The following is a 24,050-nucleotide window of genomic DNA, read 5'->3' on the forward strand; positions in this document are numbered from 1 at the left end:
GTCCATTGCGAGGCATCGGGACGCCGTGGACCAGGTGAGTATTGATTTTTTTTTAATGCAGGTTAGCTAGGGCTTATTTTCAGGGGAGGGCTTATATGTCAAGCCTCCCCTGAAAACCGGGGTAGGGGTTATAATTGGGGTAGATCTTATTATTGGGGAAACACAGTATTTCTGCAGGCATTCTATTAAGCTCTGCCACAGAGACGTCTTAATAGGCAGAAATATATAGCAGCCCTGGAAGCTTTCACAAGACTCCAGGCTGCTACAACACCTGAAATGTACCCTGCGATCTCCCTGCAGGGTGGTTGGCATTCAGAAGATAGTGAAAGCTGAATTGCTTGCAGCATCTAAAGGGTTAACCACAATCAAAGTTATTTTCGGCCATTGCACCCAGGTGTCAACTGTCAAAGACAGTCAATTTCCACTGTGTATACAGTGGGCTGGGCTCCCAAGCTCAACACATCTGCCGTACCTATATGGCAGAAGTCGCTAAGGGGTTAAGCTAATCATACATCTACAGACATTGCATGTGGCGGTCATATACATAAGATTAGCACCAAATATCAAGCTCAAACTGTTCATGAATAAAGGCCTACCTAGTACTGTGTATGTGTATTCTAATGACCAACCCATTGTTCGGCTTTTTTCATCATCGCATTCCAAAAGCCATATTTTTTATTCTCTCATCACTAAGGTGTATTTTTAATGCCTCCATAGAAACACTTAAAAAAATAATTTCTGTGTCCCCACATTCAAAACCCTATAACATTTGTATTTTTCCATTTATAAGGATGTGATGGTTTGTTGTTTTTTGGTTCATATGACTTTGTGATAGTTTATTATCAAGTTTTTTTCTGAGGCAGGATAAGCAAAATTAGCAATTTTGGCATTGCTTTTTTTCCCATCAGTTATTATTACTGCAACCACATTAAAAACACATCAGAACCACATTAAAAACACATACTATTTTGCTTATGTGGTTTTGATCCGGTTTTTATAACAACCAGGACCCATGTGAATACAATGTAAAGCATCTGAGCCTCTTTGACAGGGGTCCAGAATTTATTTATTTTTATTGGGGGCAGAAAACTTGGGGAATTGAAGCTCTTACTGCAAACACTATACAGTAATCTGAATCTAGAATTAAGTATTTCCTAGAATGCAATGCAGCAAAGAATATTGCATTATAGGTAGAGATGAGCGAGCCTACTCGGCCACGCCCCTTTTTCGCCCGAGCACCGCGATTTTCGAATACTTCCGTACTCAGGCAAAAAGATTCGGGGGGCGCCGTGGGTGAGTGGGGGGTTGCAGCGGGGAGTGGGGGGGGAGAGGGAGAGAGAGAGGACTCCCCCTGTTCCCCGCTGCTACCCCCCGCTCCGCCACGCCTGCCCCCGCCCCCCCGAATCTTTTCACCTGAGTACTGAAGTACTCGAAAATCGCGGTGCTCGATCGAGTAATTACTCGAAACGAGTAGGTTCGCTCATCTCTAATTATAGGTATTACAGAAGTAGAAGGCTTCGAGACCCATTGATATTTTCACTTATACTTCTAGTTCTGACCACTGATGCGGACGTCCAGCTTGGCTGCACTGACAGTGGGCCAGAGGAATAGCTGATGGGTGGGGATCCTGAGTGGCAGACTCCCTGAGGGTAGGTCACCAATTATAAATGCCTGGAAAACCCTGTTGAATAAAGGCAAATGAAAAAAAAATCACACGTCACATTATCAAACTAAAACCTGTACAGTAATCATCTAGAACAGGGGTGTCAAACTCATAGCCTGCGGGTTGAATATCATTTAGGGAAGCAGAAATACTGGCAATACACATATTTTGACGGAATAATCTTCCCCAATTACTGGATATGTTGTACTCTGCAGACACTCCAGAGGAACAGTGTAATACCATGAGTAACTTGAAAGGGGATAAGAAAGAGGAAGTTGAAGGAGTTGCGCAAAGTATGTGCACACCCAAGAAAATCCCAGCGTGTAATGCCTTCTTCATTTAATATTGTTGTCCCATTATGTGAACACTGCTAACCTACATCACCAGCAGAAAAGTCCTAGAATTTCACATATTGAAAGAAGGGAATATCAGACACAGCATAGTGGGAAGTACATAGAGTGGGAAATACAAGCATTAAAAAAGCCTTTACATCGCATAACTGACGGCCAGATGCTGCAGTCACCACCGATACAGCAAAATAAGGTATGCAGGTTGCCGGTCGGGCTCACAGCTAGAATCCGCAGCGGGCTTCCCGCATGTGAAATCCAGTCCGCCTGTGTGAGCCCAGCCTCACAGTGTTGTTTTACATGCAGTTTCTTTCTTTAAGGTCATCGAGCGTATGTTCACTTGTATCACGAGTGTAGTCTGTGTACACGTAATACGCAGTACCCATATCCTACAGACTTTAATTGTGTAAGATACTAACGTGAAAAAGAAATGTGTGCAAGATACGAACGTGAAAAAGAAATGCCTGCAAAATACTTGTGCTTAAAAAAAAAATAAAAAAAAATCACAGCATGTCCTATCTTGGCCTTATTACACACACATTCACACTAAGATAGTGTATGGGATTGGTAGCACACAGCAAGTATGCATGTCATTGACCTGCGGCGCGCAGCTAATTACGGTCATGTAAGCCCAACCTAACTCCTTTACCTGCAACAGAAGAATGAAAAGAGACTAAGGCCTCATGTCCACTAGCTAAATGGAATTGCGGATTCCGCAGCGGATTTTGCCCATAGGGAATCATTGGCCATCCGCGGTCCATTAAATTGATTTTTGCATTTTAAAAGAATTGCTTTTTTCACTCGCGGGAGAAAAAACGCGGCATGCTCAATTCTCCCGTGGATTCCGCGCAGATCGGCAACATTGCTATCACATTGATAGCAATGTGTGCTGGTATCTACATGCAAAAAAATACCATTTAAAGCAAATCCGTGTGGCCATGGACATGGTCACGTGTTTGTTTTTTTTACACGCGTATATACGCGCGTAAAAACACCCGTGTGACTGAGCCCTTATATGTGCTTGGAAGAACGACTTTGGTAAGATACAGCTAAAACATTAAAGTTACCTGCTTAGAATTATGTAAGCCCCTTCCTGACGACAAAACAGATCTGACTTGTTGGGTATGGACTCCATGAGACCTGTACGTTTTTTTCTGTAGTCTCATAACTGGTAAAAACATATTAGCAGTAAGTAGATCTTTTAGGTCTTCTAAGTTGTGAGCTGGAGACTCCATGGATCGCACTTGTTTTTCCAGCACATCCTACAGAGCCGTGCCTGCAGTTACAAGCACCGGCCACTACACAGAGGTTGGCACGGAGGCTTCCACTCCGAACTCTGTGTTATTGTGGCGCTGACAACATGCACCCGCACAGCTGATCAGTCTTCAATAGTATTTCACTGGGAAAACCCCTTTAGGCCCCCTGTCCACAGGCGTTGCTTTATTATGTGGCGGAGCTCCACCGCGGGAGCCGCTGCCCGGGAGCAGAAGCCGCTGCTGAATCTCCACCAGTCAGCCTTATCTGATAGATAGGCTGACTGCTGGGAATCGGGGCAATTTGCAGCATGCTGCGAATTGCCCGCCACGAGCGGAGAATCGCAATGATTCCCTGCTCATGGACAGTGTGCTGGCGCTTTCCATAGCAGTGCTATGGAAAGCTTCAGAGGGCGTGATTCGCAGAGGGTAAATCACACCCGTGGACAGGGGGCCTTAAACTATCCGTAAATAATTATTGCAATGTGGAAGGGTGCTGAAAGTACTTGCTGAATGAGGAGATATACTTGGCCTGCAACCTGGGCTGTGGAGTCGGTAAGACAAACGTCTGACTTCAACTCCAGCTCTTTCATAAATGGCTCATGCATAACAACAATAACAAATCGACTGTAGTTAGGCCACATTCAGACCTACGTTCAGGCCTCTGCTTAATTTCCATTGTTAGGCTCTGTCCTCAGAGCCAAAATGAAAATACCGGAACCACAAGATCTGGCACATGCCGGATCCAAACAGCATTGGATCTCTAAAAAGTGTTTGACCATTTAGGACCAAAACACTTTGGTGATTAAAGGGTTAAAATCTCTACACCAAGTTGAGTCATTTTGGAAATACTTCCCCTTATGCAATGTTCTCATTTTCCGCACCGTTTACATCCAAAGTGAAAGTAACAATTCTGCTGATTCCTTCTTGGGATTTTCCATGCTGTATCTCTGCGGGCCGTACACATTCATGTGTGGTTATCTAGAATCCCCACCTATCTGGAGGACAGGGGGTCCTATGTCCTCCCGTTGGCCTTGGAGCTTACCAGAACCTGCTCACAAAGGGAGCTTTTATTTTAATGCTCATGCTTTGGACATGTGGGTTTTTGAGGTCTATAGTTCCTTCTTGGTGGACGCTGCCTCAGGGGGAATTTCACACACAGCAGATTTGTGCAAAGTTTCTGCAACTGTCCTATTAACCTGAATGAGAAATCCATGCAGAAACAACCCCGTCCAAAGGAATAAAACAGATTTTCATTTGCTGATATTTCTGCAATATATATATTGATTATAGTGATTACAGTGCAGCTAGTGATCAGAGGTGACATCTTCTCTGATTGGAGTCATCTGTTTTCATTTTTCTTCTGTGTCCAGACCACCATGAAGATTTCTTCCAGCCACTATTCAGTACTGCACACAAATTTCCCATCCTGATGCCAGCCCCAATAACCCTCAATGCCCTACACAGAAATAGTGCCCCGCTATCACCCCACAAAGTAATAGTACCCCCCTCTGTGGCCCCACTTAGTATTAGTGCCCCCCTGTGATCACACTTAGTAGTTCACTCTGAAAATCAAAGATCCCAAACAATCTAGAACCATCTTCTTCACCCACACAGTACTACTATTACGTGTAGAGTATAACCCGACTCCTTCCCATTTCATGCTCTCTGAGTACAGTACAGGCTTCAGAGAGGAGGCACAGTGAATCAATAGTGGTATAATGGGTGGGGCCATTCGGCGCTCCCTGCCCCATAGTAGCTGAGTGGTTTGGTGCCGCTGGCAAAAGTCAATAGGAACTGGCACTACTCTGGAGTTTTTTTATGTAGACCAAGTCCCAACTTAGCCCTGTGGCGCCCAATGTAGGATCAGCTGCTCAAGTGCTAATATTGCAGTACAAACAGTCTTTAGCAATATAACCCACAAAGAATAAAACCGCAGCACTCACCAGCTGGGCATCACATCTTCTTTATTAGACATGGGTACAGAATGCAGATAAAAGTTTCAGCCTATGGCTGACGTTCTTGACAAATAATTACTGGATGACTATGGTATATTGTGTGCAGGGAGTGAAGTGCCAACCAAGCCGAGTTGGGCAGGCAGAGGCCGGAGGGACACTTTGCCCTGTGCCTGGCTCTTTGTAAAAGGATGCCCCTCTCTGAATCTCTACAGCATGTCAGAGTAAGGGTGGACGCACACGTGCGATATTTTCTCTCTTGCGCTGCGAGAGCACGAGAAAACTCTCGCCTCGCAGTGCAAGAAAGAGGTTGGTATAGAACCAGCATATTGCAAGTGGTTTCAATGGGGCCAGCAACAGCAGCGCTAGCCCCACTGAAAGCATAGGGAGAATGCCGCGGACTTCTGCCACAGCTGTGACAGCTGTGGCAGGAGTTTCCTTCATCCCAGCGGGGACTGCAAGGATGAAGGAATCCTCTGCCACAGCTGTCACAGCTGTGGCAGAAGTCCGCGGCATTCTATTGCATTGCTTTCAATGGGATCGGCACTGCTGCCGATCCCATTGAAATCAATGCTTTCTGGCAAGCCCCGCAGAATGATTATCGGGGAAGGGCTTGAAATATAAGCCCTTCCCCGATAATCATCAATAAGTGTGTAAAAAAAAATTATTACTCACCTCTCCTGCGCTCAGCCGCGTCCTCCTGCTGGCTCCCCAGCACTGCTATTAAGCTCTTTCAGCAGTCGGGGATTTAAAAATCCTTGCCTCCTGAAAGGGCTGTGCAGATTGGCTGAGGACTCAGCCAATAGCAGCTACTGCTAAGCTATTGGCTGAGCGCTCAGCCAATCACACATAGCCCTTAGCTATTCATTCATGCCGATCCCATTGAAAGCAATGGAATAGAATGCCGCGGACTTCTGCTGCAGGGATGAAGGAAACCCCTGCCACAGCTGTGGCAGAAGTCCCCGGCATTCTCCATCTCTTTTCAATGGGGCTAGCGCTGCTGCCGCTGGCCCCATTGAAAAGACTGGCGATATGTCGGCGTGATGCCGATATCCTGGTGTCATGGCGATTTTTTTCTCGCACTGCGATGCAAGGCTTTAACTTTAGAATCGCATCGCTGTGGAGAAAAAAAAATCACCAGTGGGTGGGAGCCCTAAACTTGGCTCTTTCTAATGAGGGAGCCTGTTGCCCTAATCACAAGCAGCATGAAACTGATGATGAGTTACCTTTAGGGCTCACACAGCCATATTTGCGCACACAAACTCTACGTGCGCTAAACACAGAGTATAGAACCCGTTAATTTCAATGGGTTCGAGCTCACAAGCGCATTTTTTCATGCATTTCGTGTGTGAGCAAAAAAAATAGCATCTAGTCTATTTTCCAGTGTTTTGGGAGGTGCGGAAATAAACAAACGGAAGGATGAAACACGATGAAAAAGAAGACAGCTGGCCCTTATTAGGCTTTAATAGCCAATCAATTCCACGGAAGGGAGTGTCACGTGCACGTGTGAACTGGTCCTGGGCACGCAAATATTACAGTAATATGCGCCGACACACGCAACAGCATGATTATGTGGCTCTTCAAACCTCGTTCGTGCACAAATACGCTGCGCGGCATTAACCCTTGTCTCAAGGAGCTCTCAAGCGACAAAGATGGCCAAACTTTTTCTCTGACTACCTGATGCATACTGTGCATTAGTACGCATCATTAGTCCAAGATACTCCACCTGCTGTAATTGGCCAATGTTGCCCATGTGAGCAGCACTGACCAGTCAGATCACTATGTAGGGTCTTAGAGTGATGATGCATACTAGTACGCAGTGCGCATCAGGTAGTCAGAGAAGGGCCTGAGCCATCTTTGTTTGTGCAGGACTAAAGGATCACTTTGGTGTACAAATAGTTTCCTGAGGTGACAAGAGAAGGGTGAAATGCTAGAAGGCATGGCGAGGTGCAGGACCACTAGTGGACATTTGATGTAACTGCTTTCTGCCAACATATGTTGGTATAAGCCCATATGTACACGAGCGAGTGCGATATCAGTTTGAGGAACTCGGACTAATATCACACTCTTCAATCTGTGACTTCTATGCAAGTGCAATGCATTATTCCGAGAGAATCTCATTGCGTTGCGGTACATGCGGTTTTCATACGCGTTTCTTAATGCAAATGCGATTTTTAATTTGCGCATAGCACATAATGGGCAAATATTCTATGATATTGCAAAAAAAATAACAAAGCTAGGTTTAGTACAGCACTCTGAGCACATGTATTTCTATTAGTCAAAGGTGCAGCAGAAAATATATATATTGGACCCCCTGGTGTGGACTGCCCACCTCACTACAGGCCGCCACACCGCTGGTCCCAGTTCGCCTACAATATGGTACTGATCTGCTCTACCATGTAACCCCAGTGAAGAGCCAAGTTGGCAGGGAGAGTGTCAGAGGAAGCGCCCAGGGCACACCGGTACCCCGGAAAAGAAAAGGTTTTAGATAAGTTCTGCGCTCTTGGAATAGGAGAAGATAGTAGGTGAAAGAGAAAACTGCTGTGAGAAGTCCGCAAGGGCCAGCAGACCTCCGCAGTTATCACAGTTGGCTTATAAAGTGTCACACATGGGTCACACGTCCATATACCGGACAATACAGACTTCACAGGAAATGCAACATGTTTCAGAGGACCTACAGCCAAAAAAGCGGAGAAAACCAACAGATGGATGTTTATATTCTTATATATATATATGGATTCCAATGCAGTTGATTATATGATCATTTCTTGTATATGGAATAAAAAGTTGTTCCCACTCTCTAAAGACTTGTCGCCCATGTGTGACACTTTATAAGCCAACTTGGGGAACTGCGGAGGTCTGCTGGCCCTTGCGGACTCCTCACAGTGGTAAGCGCAGTTTTCTCATATTCCTACTATCCTCTCAAACACCAAGAGCGCAGATTCTTTTCTAATTCTTTATTTTCCCATAATGGCAGAAAAATAGGACATGCCGCTGTTTTTCCGTCTCGCGGTATTGCTGTGAGATAAAAACCGCCAGTGTAAATTAACACATTGGAAATAAAGGGTTAATACATTGCCCGAGCTCTGTGCGTCGTGTAAATGCACAGAACTCTTATGATTCTCTCCCGTGTGAGTAAGCCCTTTGTCTGGGTGGTTATCAGAGTTCCTCATTCTTGCTGCTTTCTATATAAGCTGCGGAGGAAGGGTACATCTGGGGGTCATACGTATTTCTGGTTGCTTCTCCTATATACTGAGAAGTCAGAACAAAAGCAGAGTGTTTTGTAGGCGAATTTAGTTCCTCTTTAGCTGGAAATTGTTTTCAGTTTCACTAGGAATAGAAAAGCTGTTTCCTTTACAAGACTCTGATACTTTGTCTTCTCTTATAGGTTAAGATGGAAGATTTAAGAAGACTTGCTGACTGTCCTCATTTAGCCACATGTCAAAAGTTTTGATTTTGTCCACCGATTGGGAAGCAGGTAGCGCCGTCCATACTGCAGAGGCTGAGGTTGGTAGTGTTGGCGCAGCTCTCATTGATTTCAGTGCTTGCAGTTCCAAGCAAGGCCGCTGCCATATGGTCGGTGCAAACTTATTCCTGTGCTGTCCGTGCTGACAATGTGCCGGGATTCAGCTGATTATTGGGATCCCAAGCAGTGGACCCCAACAATCATCTGGGGCTCCTGAGAGTAGGTTATAAAAACAAAAAAATCCCAAAGTCCCAGGTAGGTAAAGTTCCCTGGTGCAAGCACCGAGTCATGACTGACTCCTTGGGTGACGTCACGTCGTGGCATTTTCTTGGCAGACTGTTTTGCCATTGCCTTTTGCAGTCACCTTTACCCCCCCCACCAAGATAGGTGCTCATTTTACTGACCTCGGAAGGATTAGTCAAGCTTGAGGTATTGAACCTGCAACCTTCAGTTTGTGAGCGAGAGCTTGGTACTGCATTTCTACTGCCTTAACACTCTGCGCCACACCAGGCTGGAAACCCCTTTAACTATCTGTTTTACAGCAGGATGAGGTCGCTTTCACACGGTCGAGAAAATCTCACACGAATATGAACCTCATTCTTTTGCATGGGGTCACATACATGAGCGATGCAGGAAAAAATCACGGCATGTCCTATCTTTGGGCGTTCCCTTAGAATGCTCGTTGTGCAAGATGCACGCAAGTGCGCTACGATGTTTCCCACTGAAAACAATGGGAAACACTCCGAGATCCCTGAAGTCCCCCGCGGGGACATTGCACGTTGGAAAGCGAGATATCAGTCCATGTTACACACCCCAATATCACACTCACCCATGTGAAATTAACCTAAGGCAGCAGAACAGAATTGGGATGCCAGCGTGAGTATGGGCACCAGTAAGCAGTGGAGAATTAAGGGGAAAAAATGTGAAAAAATTCTGTAAAACAATCTTTATAATGTAGGATTAGATACAGCGGCTGTATATACTTACCATATAATGTACTCAAGTAATACACTTACCATATAATGTACTCAAATACCGCTTCTACTGGGTGATAGTGATTACAGTGCAGTTACCTCTAGTGATCACAGGTGACGTCTCAGTTTAGTTGTCCACATTTGGTTTTCTTCTCTCTGGGCCCAGATTCGCCATTGAGATTTCTTTCCGCCATGACTTGCCTTTGCACATTCTCTCTATCCTGCTGCAACCCTTGGTGCTCGTTCACACGGGCGTATGCGTACAGCGCTGCAAGTCTCCTGTAGCGTTGTACACATTACAGTCCATACGCTCTGCTGGCAGAAACCGTGTATGGCACTGCGCACGCCCGGGCATGACGCGATCACGGACATGTGCAGAGTGATTTTTTAAAATTCCCTGCTCTGTTCAGAATGGCGATGCGTTTGGAAACGCTGCCCTCTCACAATGCATGCGTATGGATGGCGTGTCATACACAGCCCATATGATACGCAGAGGAATAGTGCATGCTGCCATTTATTTCTCCTGCGTCCACTGACTTTCATCACCTCCAACCACTGCGTGTTAAGCATGGGATTCTCGTGTGCGTAATACACGGTTCCAATATGCCCATGCAAATGAGTCCTGAATCAACTTTTCAGTGTCCCCTCCTCATTGTAATAGTGACTCCCTTGGTGGCCCCACTTACTGATAGTGACCCCCTCTGTAATATGATCCTCTGTGGCCCAATTAGTAATAGTGACCCTTTTCGTGGTCTCAGCTTGTAATAAGATCCTCTGTGGCTGCAGTTAGTACCAGAGCCATCTCTATACCCCAAATAGTATGGCGCCCCTCTGTGGCCAACAGTAGAGCCCAGCCCCACTCCTAAAAGTCCAGACGCTGGTAAATAAGGATAAGGCTGACTACCCATTAGCGTTCTTTTTCCGCTGCGAATTCGCTGCATTTTTTTTCCGATTGTCAATGGGACTTTCTAATGTTAAAAACGCAAAGTTGCGGCGCGTTTTTAACATTAGGAAGTCCCATTGACAATTGGGAAAAAAACGGAGCAAATTCGCAGCGGAAAAAAGCGCTAGTGGATAATCACCCTAAATCCAAGACTGCGCTCACACGGCCTTGTGCAGAATCTTGCACAACGTAACGCCATTACTCTGTCCCCCGGCTCCAGCACTCTCTACTCTCCAAGAGCCGGAGCCGGTGGGAGGAGTGATAGCGTTACGCCGCGACTCTGTGCAAGGACGTGCGCCGAAGTCATCCAGTGCAAGGAGTTTCTGGGGTGGATTATTAATTGGGGTGATCCGGGCGGCCGTGGACCCCTGGAATGCCCACCTTAATTATAACTTTTGCCTGTAGGGATATGTTGATATCTTGCGGAGTCCAATGTATATTGGCTTTTCCACCATAATGAGATAAGAACACACAAGGGCTACATTGTGCACCAGCATAGGGGCAATGATATGAGCTCTCCGGGGGTCTGCATCCTGGGGCAGTGCAGCAGGCAGGACATGCTGGGAGTTGTAGTGGCAGTGGCCCCGGGTCACATGACGGGACACCCATACAGCGCGCTATACTTCCTGGTAGTTCCCCGGGCGGGGATGTGCCGGCTGACAGGGCTGGGACACTGCTCGGACGGCCCCGCAGGTGAGCGCAGGAGGTCCGCGGTCCCTCTACTCCCTGAGCGGGTGTCACACACGGGAAGATGAGTGAGCGGAGCCCGCTGGTCACCTACAAGCTCAGCATATCCACGGAGGATGGCGGCAGGAATGTGCCCGCCGGCGGCAGGGGGCAGCGCTCCGGCGCCCGAAAACTCTCCACCTTCCTGGGAGTTGTGGTGCCCACCCTGCTGGCCATGTTCAGTGTGGTGCTCTTCCTCAGGATAGGTGAGTGCCAGCTGACTGCCCACAGTGTGTGAGCTGTCCCTAATGTACAACCTGCTTAGCCATACAGTGTATAGGGTTATACAGTATACATAGTCATACAGTATATACCACCATACAGTATATATTGTCATGTAGTATATACCACCATACAGTATATACCACCATACAGTATATATTGTCATGCAGTATATACCACCATACAGTATATACCACCATACAGTATATATTGTCATGCAGTATATACCACCATACAGTATATACCACCATACAGTATATATTGTCATGCAGTATATACCACCATACAGTATATACCACCATACAGTATATATTGTCATGCAGTATATACCACCATACAGTATATACTAACATACAGTGTATAGGGTCATACAGCATATATAGTCATACAGTATATATGGTCATACAGCATATACCACCATACAGTATATATGGTCATACAGCATATACCACCATACAGTATATAGGCTCATACAATATATATCACCATACAGCATATATCTTCATATAGTATATATGGTCATTCAATATCTATCTTCATCCAGTTCTCTGCAGTCTGAGCTTCTATATAGGGGATTTCTCTGATTCTATATGTTCTCTGTTTGATTTATTTAGCAAGAAAACCCCCTTGTGGTTTCTTCAGCCCACACGGCATAACTGATGGCAGCGCTGGAGGTTTATATCACCCACCGTGATCTAAACTGCGGCCATGTTCACGCTGCTCTAACTCAGATGGCTGATTACAGGTCGCTGCCTAGATTCTAGGGCACAACTGGTATCGGCCCGCGGGAAGACACACAACCACCATACAGTATATATTGTCATGCAGTATATACCACCATACAGTATATAGGGTGCCATCTGATACCCGCGGGCAGTGACTCAATGGAGAGATCCATTCGTTCTCATGTATCCAGGTTTGTTCAGTTACACATTGGTACTGGACTCAGATGAAGCCATGGCCCGTGTGAATGAGCCCCCGAGCCGCTGTCACACGGGCTACAAGAGATGCGGGATATACCCAGTGGGGTTAAGGTGTGTGGCGGCGGACTTACAGGACCGCCAGTGGATCTGAAGTATTTAGTGGATCCTAAATCCGTGGTGCGTCAGGTTATGCTGCCGATTACAGACTGTAATGCAAAAGGGCAAAACCAGCTGCAAATCTGCACCCAAACCCATGCGACCGCTGCGGATCAGCTGCGAATTCACTGGGGATTCTGCTTCGGAAATTGCGCAGCATTTCTGGCCTGTTTGCAACATGCAGGACGGCAGATGCGACCAACGTGTGCTTACGATTTTGTAGATCGGGACAAGATTTTTGGAATTGAGGCCGCTCTTATACATGTGTTCACAAAACGCCGCGTGAGAAATCACAGCGTTTTACTGCGATTTTGAGCGGAGGTTTTGAACGTCTTGTACAGCATGACTGTGATGGGTGATGAGGCGCGGTAAAAAGGACTAAAGGGCATGAAAACCACAGTGTTAGAAATGACGGGTTCGAGCGCCAGTCTGCAAAGCTCCATTGAAATTAATAGAGGCGTTGTACCGCAATTAGGTGGGGCTTGTCAGAAAGGGCACGGCCACCCCAGGCCAACGGATTTGTGTATAATTTACACCAGAAACTGGCGTCAATTATACCAGGTTTATGTACTCCAGTTCTGACCTGGCGTATATTTCTGCCTACACACATGGAGCTGCTGAGGATGTGCTGACAACAGGAAGACGTGTGCGCCCCTTTATGTAGTCAGCGCTCCGTACACCCAGAAAAATTGTACAAAACCTGCTACAGGAAATGCCAGGCTAAATAAATGTCCCCCATAGTGTCTCAGACTACTCACACATACTACGCACAGCGCGCATCAGCTAGTCAGAGCAGTGGTGTGGTCATCTTTGTTGCTGCAGGTTCAAAGAGTCACTTTAAGCCATTTTCAAGTCCGCATCAAAATCTGAAGGTGGGCCTGTGGAATTTGGTGCAGAATCTACTGTATGTCGCGGTGTAGATTGCGGGTTCATTCTGATCGTATGAAAGCACCTTTAGGGCTCCTGCACACTGGCGATCGTGATATCACTGTGATTTTTTAACGCAAATGTCAATAGGACTTTCTAAGGTTAAAGTCGCATTGCACAAAAATAGCAAGTTTGCGCTTCTGCGATTTTTGTGCGATGCGATTTTAACATTAGAAAGTCCCATTGACATTTGCGTTAAAAAAAACGCAGTGATATCGCAGCGGGAAAAAAAACGCTAGTGGATAAGAGCCCTCGCATAGCTGTTAGCCAAGCAACTATCCCTCCTGAGTCAGTGACTGAGTAGCCCAAAGCCTCTCTCACACCTGTGTATTACAGATTAGTTGCCCACCCTGACCACCAGTCTACGGACCTCACAGCATTTTTATACCCCCCCAGTGCTGTAATGATGCTACAAAGCGCTCTTGTAATAAGAAGTTTCACTACTTTGCTGTTAGTTTGGACTTTGGAGTAGGTTATTATACAGAACTGGCTGTGTGACAGACGGGGAGGACTGCTAGAAACGTCTGGCTCATTTACAGGTTTCTGCTTTCCCTTCACTATTACATGAGCACTAATGGTAGCGGCCAGCACTTGCGTTTTCCCGACAATTGCTGGGCAGAACCTGTAAGCGCAGATGCCACCTGGCCATTAGCGCTGTTCTAGCTTAATAGCTGTAATTGTCCGACAGCATGTGTGCTCTCAGATGCTGCCTGGCAATTGTCGGGTAACCGCGAATGCTAGTGGCTCTGTTCGTGTAATAGCGCCCAAACTGCTCTGCTTGCTCTTAATCAGTAATGTTCCTTAATTACAGTAGGCCAGGATTTAGGCCGTGGTCACACGAATATATTTGAATTGCATACTAGGTGTGAAATATGTGGTGAATGAAAGTACATTGATTTTCATTGTTCCACTCACATTTGCGTATATTTATTGCGTATATTACGCGTGTAAGAAAGAGTGCAGCATGCTCTATTTTACCACATATTACGCGTGTACAGTCCATTCAGTGAGGCTGCGGCATCGGTGTAATAGCTGATAGGAGGTCATGTGACCCGCCTGATATCTGGTGAACCACTCTGGCCGGTAGCGCAGCTCTGACTCAGCTTCTGGGGCGGTGCACGCTAAGTGGCAGACGTCAGGGCATGTAGCGGTCCTTTCTAAGCAGATTGGTGTCCAGTCATGCACCAATAGGAGAGGGGGGGGGGGGGGCAGGGAATATAAGGAGCGGGGCTTTTCAGAAGGGGTCCCAGCCGGCACATTCGTGTGCTTGAATGCCTGTATTCTAGCACTATGCAAAACTATGGGGATGGTCATCAGCACTCCGAGCACCCGAATCTAGGTCAGCAAACTATCACGGGATCTAGGGGTATTCTAGGGATATTCTGAAGAAATCTAAGAATAAAGAATGTGCGTTGTGTAAAAGGACACTCTTCTCGGCTCATACTGAAGCCTTGAGTCAGCTGTGGTTGGACACCATAGTAGCTGAGGAATCTCCTTGAGTTTGGAATATTAAGGAGATTGTAAAGGCAGAAGTGCAGAAACTCAATGGAAGTTTATAAAAGTTCTCTTCTTAGTACTTCAGGGATTACATCTCCTGATATCAATATTTCAGACTCTAGTGCCTCGGAGGTATGTGAGGAAGAGGGAATCTTTGTCCTATGCTTCTTCCTCTGAAGATGGACTAGCTGGTATAGCACTCTTTCAATCAGGGGATACGGCTCTCCTGCTTAAAGCGGTTAGATCTACTAAGAACGTAGAAGAAACCAGGGAGTCACGTTCTGTTCAAGATTAAGGCTGCCTGTCCATGGGCGATTGTTCACTGTGTTATCCACGGCAGTAATCCGTCCGCAGGTAACGCAGTGAACACTTTCCATAGCGTTGCTGTGCCGCGATTCTTGGCAGTGAGCCTATCTGTCAGATTGACTCACCGCAGAGCACTGACAGCTCTCCCCCTGCTCCCCCGCTGTGAAATATCGCTAGTAGAGATGAGCGAGCATACTGGCTAAGGGCAAATACTCAAGCGAGTACTGTCCTTGGTGAGTACCTGCCCGCTCGTGAGAAAAGATTTGGGTGCCGGGGGCAAGCGGGGGGTAGATCGCTCTCTCTCCACCCCCTCCCCCGCCCGCTCCCTTTTGTTCACTCCCGCAACACACCGCTCACCCCCGCCAGCACCCAAATATTTTCTCACGAGCAGGCAGGTACTCGCTAAGGACAATACTCGCTCAAGAATTTGCCCTTAGCGAGTATGCTCGCTCATCTCTAATCGCTAGCGATATACCGCAACGGCCGTGGACAGGGGGCCTTAATGTTTGATAGCCTTCAGCCGAAATGTTTGAAAGTTTTTCCACAAACAAAAAAAATCCTTCGTTAATAGACAATGGAGACACTCCCATAGAAGATTCTAATTTTCTAGGGCTGTGAAAAGAAAATATCCTTTTAATGAGGAGGAGGTGACAGAATGGGGTAAGTCCCCCAAAACTGATGCATGTATTGTGAACATTTCACAGAAATCAGCTCTTCCATTTGAAGATCTAAGATGTTTGAAAGATATTTTAGATAGAAGAGTGGAAATGTATAAAGAACTGGGAGGCACCTACAACCTCTTTAAAGGCCTGTATTGCAGCCACCTTGGTAACACGATCCCTTAAATTATGTCTGGATCAGCTAGAGTCTCAAATCATTAATCACTACTATGTCCAAAACAATTTTATTTCAGATGCGTCTGCTGATAATTGGAGCTTTTCGCCCATTGTCCACGGGTGGATTTGATTTGCGGAATCCGCACAGGTCACCCACACGGAAGATCCACAATTCAAAGTGCCCGTAGGCAAGCATTGGCATCCGCAACTGAATTTAAGCATGCAGATTTGATTTGTGGACCGTTTGGTGCAGCAAACAAATCGCAGCATGCTCCATTTCCATGCGGACGGGCTTAATAGAAGTCAATGGGTGCGGACGATCCGCAGTGCATCCGCAAATACAATTGTGGAGGCACTGCGGATTTGAAGGTGAAAAGCAATTAGTTTTGGGAGGTGGGGTTGCAGATTTTTTTCCACATGGATGATCAGCAGTGCATCCGCGCGGAAAAACCATTACATCCACAATCTCAAAAATGCTGGAATGGGGACTTGGCTTCTAAAGCTAGGTTATTTGCTGTTCCTCGTCAGGCCGAACTTTATTTGGGCAAGCATTAGATACTATCTTGGAAAAGGCTTCGGATAGACAGCAGAGGCCTTTTCGTAGAGGGAGAGGGGATGGAAATAGAGATTTAAAAAAAAAAAAATCCTACAAATTCAGTAGTAATATAAAAACAAGGGGTTAATAATGAATAAACAGTCTGCCAATAAGGACCAGCAATGACACCAGGTCAGAGGGTGTATTTCTCTCTATTTTCAGGCCTGGGAAAAGATATTAGCAAATACTTGGATAAAAGAAGTTATGAAAGAATGATACAGATTGGACTTTATCTCTTCCCCTCCAAAAATATTTCACCTGACGGATCTAAGGTCGGATTCCACAAAACAATTAGACCTTGGAGAAGAGGTTTATTCTCTCATAAACAAAAATGTCTTCGGTCCGGTGCCAGAGGTAGAGAAGGGGAGAGGCTTTTACTCCACTCTGTTGTTAGTAAAAAAGCCGAATGCTACCTTTCGTACAATCATAAATTTAAAGGACCTGAAAAGATATGTTGAATATCAGAAACTCCGAATAGAATCTGTTCTGACCACGGTTTATCTGTTCAAAAAACGGTGTAATGGCATCAGTGGACATCAAGGATGCCTATTGTCAGCTTCCGTTTCATCCCACAACCTAGAAATACCTCAGGGTAGCAGTGATAACTGAATGATCAATATTGTATCTTACAGGTATTACTTCATGGGATATCCCACACCCCAAGACTTTTCACGAATCTGGTAGCAAGAGCTCATGGCTCATGTAAGAGAGCAGGATATAGGCATCATCCCATACCTGGCCAACTTTCTCCTGGTAGGTCCTTCAGAGGAGATTCTAAAGGTTCAGATTCAGAGAGTTGTGTCAGTAATGACCAATCTATGTTGGAACATACATTGGGAAAAATCTTTGCTGGTACCAAACTCGAAATGACTGTTTCTGGGAATTCTCATGGATTCCAGGTTGCAGTTATGCCTTCTGTTTCAGGAGAAAGCTCAGTTAGTAAGTCAAAAATTTATGAGTCTTGTAGATTACAGGAAAATTTCCTTCAAACAGGCCATGTCTGTCCTGGTCTACTAACTTCTTGCATTCCTGTTGGGAGTTGGGCACAATTCCATACTAGACCACTTCAGCTTCAAATTTTGGATCTTTGGAATAGGGCTCCTTCCTCCTTGGACCAAAAGTTTGTTACCTCCGAATCAGTGAAAACTTCTCCTTGCTGGTGAACAGTGCCTGCAAATCTGAAAGAAGGGGGTGAATTGGGTAAATGGGAACCGTTTTATCATTGCAACTGATGCAAACCCCTGGGGGTAGGGTACCCATCTGGAAGGGTATCTACTTCAGGATCAGTGGGATCCACCCTCAAAACAATCCCAGAATATGAGGGAGTTGAGAGCCATCCTGGTAGCAATGTCCCAATTAATTCACATGATTGCACGTAGACGTGTACAGATTTTTCTCGGCTAGTACGACTGCTGTTGCATATGTGAACAAACGGGGAACCAGGTACCGAAAATTGATGAGCATAGCTCAGCAGCTTTTAGGCTTAGCCGAGATCAGCACTCTTTGAAGTGCAGATTACCTCAGTCGCCATTGAATCAGGAGAGGGACTGGATACTAAATCAGAAGATTTTCAGCCAATCTCTGGGCAAGGCCCACCGTGGATTTATTTGCAACAAGAAAATCCACAAGGCAGCATTGTTTTTTCCCCTAGATGCTCGCGATTGCCCACAGGGGTGAATGTTCTTTCCCAGACATGGAAAGGAAAATCACCTTTATTATGCCTTCTGTCCTCTGAATCTGCTTTCGAGAGTGATAGGCCACCTGGACATGGGCGGATTTTTGCTGCGGAATCCGGTATTGGTGTCCGCCGCCGGGTTCTGCAGCAATAACCCCCCATAGCATGCTGTGGAAAAATGATTCTTCATGCACATGAACGGAAACCAATTGTGGTTTCCGCTCATGGATGAAAAATCGCAGCATGCTCCCTTTTTCCTGCGGTTCCCGCACGGACATCTTCCATTGACGTCAGTCGAAGTTGTCTGACCCGCGGCCTGTCCGCAATTGATATTGCAGATGGGCAGCGGATTCTGCAAGAAAAGCAGGAGTTAAAAAAAAAAAATCTGTACTGCGCATGTCTGACGGCGATCCGTACGGATCATCCGCAGTACAGAGAAGCCGGAAGAAGACAGGTCCACGTGGACGCCGGTGAAGAAGGCTGCACAGGTACGCAGAGTCACCCGCCGCGGTCTGGGCCGGATTACATGCGGGATTTTGCAGGAGCAATCCGGACCTGTCCCGTGTAGGAGGCCATAGAGAAGATCAGGGAAGAGGGGACCAGGATAATATTCATAGCCCCATTTTGGCCCAGAAGAGTTTGGTTTTCTTGCCTAAGAATGATGTCATTGACAGACCCTTTGGGATCTTCCAAGAAGGAAAGACCTTCTCCATCATGGCCCTTTATTTCACCTGGAGATAAAGCCCCTACACCTGACTGCTTGGAATTTGAGAGGCAGGTCTTAAAACAGAAGGGTCTATCAGATAATGTTATTTCTATCTTACTCTCTAGTAGAAAGGAGGTCACCTATGAAAAAGTTACCTTACAACGTGGAAACCCTACTTTAATTCTAACAATAATAGGGTAGATATCAATATCCCATTACTCCAATATCTTTGAAAAAAGGCTTTGATAAAGGTTTTAGACCTAATACTATTAAAGTACAAGTGTCTGCTCTTAGTGCTCTCTTTGATGTTGACCATTGGTGACCATGTGACCATCTTTGGATGAGAAGACTCATTAAGGCTGTTAGTAGGTTATATTCTACTATTAGATCTCCTCCATCAGACTTAACCTTGCTATTATCCCATATTTGTCTACATCCTTTTGAACCTTTGGAGGAAATTCCAATTAAGTTTCTATCTTATAAGACGGCCCTTTTAATAGCAATCACTTCTGCTAGGAGGGTAGGAGAGATCACAGCAATGTTTGCAGTTCCTCCATATACAAATAGTCTTGGTGAATTAAACCTGGCCTTGCTTTCTGGCTGCTCTCAGGAGATTGTACTGTCGTATTGGAGGGGATGGAAAAAATAATAATTCCTTTTTCTTTTGGGTTTAATCTTAAGGTATTCATTAATCAGTATAAATGACATGATAACTTTGTTCTGTGGGTCAGTGCAATTACAATAACACTGATTTATGTGCTAGTTTATTACCAGAATTTGCAGGAATGTAGGATCTACAAACTGCATTTGTTTCAGGGAATAGGCCATGAACCATGTGATTGGGCCAACGATGCAAAAAAAAAAAAGGATCACAAATCCATATATTATACATTGATCTGTGGCTTCCCAGCAAAATCTAAGAACATGAGGTTCTTTGTTATTTGCTGCAGGTTCTTTGTTCCAGTGCTGCAGTCCCGCTGTGGTCCTGGTGTTTGTTGTGACAACGGCTGGCAATGGAAGTCAGGGGACTGTTGTAGCCAATCAGAGGCTGAAGCGTCACTGTTTGTTCCCCTGGTATGGTGCTCACATCCTGAGCATCATGATGTCTGGAATTTCGGAATGTAACTCTGCAGCTTCTGATTGGCTGCAGTGGTCACCTGACTTGCTGTCACAACAAACACCGGGACCAGAATGCTGTAACCCAGTGGCCGTGGAGGGGCAAGTATAGCATAGTTTATTTTACTACAAACAGCTGTATTAAAGGGATGTTGTCTAGTAACCGGACAACTCCTTTAAGATCATTCCAAGAACATAACAGCCAAGCCTAAAAGAGGCGAGAAAAAATCCACGAGGAAAAGGCAAAACACCCGCAGAGGAGTCTATGAACTACTAAAACGTGTTCATGTGTCAACGGTTAGGATGGGCTTATTATGCATGTAATATGCTGTGCTGAATCTCCATTGATTTACATTGGCATAGTCAGAGGAGTGTATTTTTCACATGACATTGGGTTGTGTGAATAAAAAAAATGCAGCATGTCCTATTTTTGTGCGTATTATGCACCAAACTAGCCCTTTGAAGAGAATCGGGCTGTGTAAATATGCGGTGAATACGCACCAAACTTGCATTCACTGTATATTTTTGCAATAAATGGTTGAGCTTCCTTGCATTTTTTTTACACGCATGAATACTGTGCTTATTTATGTGCACCAAAAAATGCAGTAGGGCTGAAATACGCAGTGAACAGGCATTTTTCGGTCTGTGAACACACTGCATATTCACAGACCGAAATACTCATATGCCCGTGTGAATGAGCCCTCAGGGCACCATTGAAGGAGAATGGTGCTGATGGAAGGCCATCTGTACACACCTACTGGCCTGCACTCCGCTGCTTCTTGTTGCCTTGTATTTACATTCTGGCTTTGGGTTTCGCTCTTGGAACCTGCCCAGCCTTTCAGCTTTTGCCAGCTATTGTGGTGTGTATCTGCTTCACTTCCCTGTCCGTTGTTTCTGACTACCTGTGTTCCTGTATCCTGTTCTGAATATCTCTTTATCTGGTCCTGTTCTTACCTAACCTATTTGTCCAGTCAGTGCCTATAAAAGCGCTGTGGAATAAGTTGGCGCTATACAAATAAAGATTATTATTATTACCTCACCATCCAGTATTCCTCTATATCTCTTCTGACCTGGATTCTCACTTTGCATTTGCCTGTCCGTTTCCCTGCCATCTTGGTTCTTGAAGTCCTCCTGGTTTTGACCCGTTTCTATACCTGACTCTAATTTGGGATTCCCCTTTACACTCTAATTTCAAAGTATTAACCCTGGCTTGTCTCATCTGTTGCCAGTCAGCAGCTACTCTGGGGATGCAACCTGAGCACCGCAGCAAAAAAAGGCTAGATCCATTACAAAGGGGTTAAAGGGTGAAGACAAGTGGTCCCTGGGAAATGCTAGCCAGAGCAGCCAGCACAATGCCCGGTTGTGGATGCACAATTGCTGGACAGGCGATTCCTCTCTTTACAGAAACGTAACAACACCATCGCTGACCAAAAATAAAAATGTGACCTGTTCCAAGTTTGCTCAAGACCACCTGGACGTTCCACAATGCTTCTGGGAAAATGTATGCAGAAATAAGACAAAAGTGGAACTTTTTAGCAGAAATATACAACGCCTACATCATCCCAACTGTGAAGCATTGTGAAAGGAGCATCGGGACTTGCAGATACTTTGCTGCCTTAGGCAGGTTGCACACAAACGGGTTGGATTCCATATCGAAATCCCACCCAGTGCCTGGCTGGTTACCCCGTGTACCTGTCATTCTCTGTGCTGCGTATGATCCGGACGTCTTGCTGTCGGACATGCGCAGTACAGATTTCTTTTTAAAACCTCTGCTTTTGCTGCGTGTGGAATCCGCTCAAAAGTAGATCATGGTGCAATTTTTCCTCCGCGAGTGGAAAATCGCAATTGATTTCCGCTCATGTGCAGGAAAAAGTGCTTTTTCATAGCATGCTATGGACAGTGTTTGCTGTGGAATATGGAGGTGAACGCCCGTTCTGGGTTCCGCTTTGCAAATCTGGTCGTGTGCAGCCGGCCTTGGGGCCTGGGTAACCTGTGATGATTGGGGGAACAATGAATTGGAAGGTGTATGAGACCGCCTTACATGACGACAATATAAGGACAGCAGTCCATGACCTCAAGCTGAAGAGTTGTTGGGTGATGTAACAAGCCAATAACCCAAAGCACGAGTGTAAATGAACCAAAGAATGATTAAAAAGCTTTGTGACCTTGTTTTAAAAACATTTGTTACCTATCCATAGAATAGGTGATAAGTCTAATCAGTGGGGTCTCACTAGAATGTGGCTCCAGTGTCCTCCCTTCTCCTTACTGCGGCTCCCGCGCTGAGGAGGAGATCGAATAACGTTGTAGTCATGCATGCATGGCTGAGTGCTGAGACCTCCTCTGATTACACTTGTCATCATCTGTCCTGTGGATGTTTTTGGTACAACCCCTTTAATTCTATGTAGATGCTATGGCATGACCTGGCATAGGTGCGCGCAAAAAACACCCGTCTGCCTGAGCCCTAAGCATAATATACATAAAACGTATCACACCACCAAAACAATGCAATTATAACCATATTTAAACAAATCATAATCTCCCCCATCCCCCAACAAAAAAAACGAACCCTTCTGCATCTTCTCACCTCTGACCCTCACTTTCTCTAAAGCCCATTTTCTACAATGCCTTGATGCAACTAGCACTTGATTTAAACTATCGATTACATATGTCAGACCATCTTCTCCAAATGTCATCAAACTTAGTCACACAGGCTCTTTTTTGATATGTCCCCCTTTCCAAGGATACAACTACTGTTATCTTTGCAACAAAAATCTCCTACTGTCAGGTTCAGGCTGCATCCTACAGGCAGTAATCAGCTTCTGCGCTGGATACAATGCTCTCTGAATTCCCAAACGGGGATGCCCATCAACAGTACCCAGTATACAAGTTCTGGGATTAAGACCAATATCCACAAGATATATATTTTTTAATTATCTCTAATACCTCATTCCAAATGTCACTCAGTTTTACACAACCCCAGACCATATGCATTAAATCTGCACCATTCATATAGCATTTCAGACAGTCTGAGTTTAATCTAATACCCATGTTAAACAACTTTAATGGAGTACAACAAACTGTGCATTAAATACAATTGTGATACTCGTTGACTTTCAAATAGAGATATCACTGTAATACAGAACACTGCGGCCCATTTATCTTCACTAATATGGCATAAATCAGTGTTTGCCAATCTTTTTAGACTCAGGCGCCTTTAGGAAAATACTTTTATCACATGGCTACCCTATTAATGAAAGGGGTTGTGGTCAGGGGCGTGGCTAGGGGCATTAATTAGTAATAGCGCCCCCTCTCAGTGGCCCCAGTAGTAATAGTGCCCCTCTCAGTGGGCCTAGTAGTAATAATACCCCCCTTTTATGCCCTTATCAGGAATAATGCTTCCCCATGTTGCCCTATCATGAAAAATGCTGTGTCATATTGTTCCCATAATTAAAAATGTTCCCTTCGTTGCCCCATCAATAATGCCCCTTCTTGTTGCCCCATCTTTAAAAATACTGCCCCTTGTTGTCCCCATCAGCAATAGTGCTCACTCTTATAATTAAAATATATATATATTCACCTCTTTTGCTGTCTACTGCTCCACTTTGTTGGTCCTTCCTTCCACTTCAGTTCTTCCTGACTTCTGTGTTGTACGGTCACACGTGACAACTGTGTCCAGTTGGCCACAGCCGTCACATACCACATGACAACGCAACCGGAAGTCAGTCAGGACTGGATCGGGGTGAAAGCGAAGGAGGCAAGTATAG

General features: G+C 45.5%; 1 protein-coding gene across 1 annotated transcript in view; it reads left to right on the forward strand.

The window, feature by feature from the left end:
* The first annotated feature begins 11,245 nt into the window (after positions 1–11,245).
* Positions 11,246–24,050, forward strand: part of LOC136627479 (solute carrier family 12 member 9-like) — a 288,868-nt gene continuing 276,063 nt past the window's right edge. Inside the window, exon 1 of the mRNA XM_066602618.1 lies at positions 11,246–11,533. Within this exon, the coding sequence (XP_066458715.1) occupies positions 11,353–11,533 (181 nt within the window). The 5' untranslated portion in view covers positions 11,246–11,352. The remainder of the gene's footprint in view (positions 11,534–24,050) is intronic.

The sequence above is a fragment of the Eleutherodactylus coqui genome, chromosome 1 (assembly GCF_035609145.1).
Source record: "Eleutherodactylus coqui strain aEleCoq1 chromosome 1, aEleCoq1.hap1, whole genome shotgun sequence".
In the NCBI taxonomy this organism is placed as follows: Eukaryota; Metazoa; Chordata; class Amphibia; order Anura; family Eleutherodactylidae; genus Eleutherodactylus; species Eleutherodactylus coqui.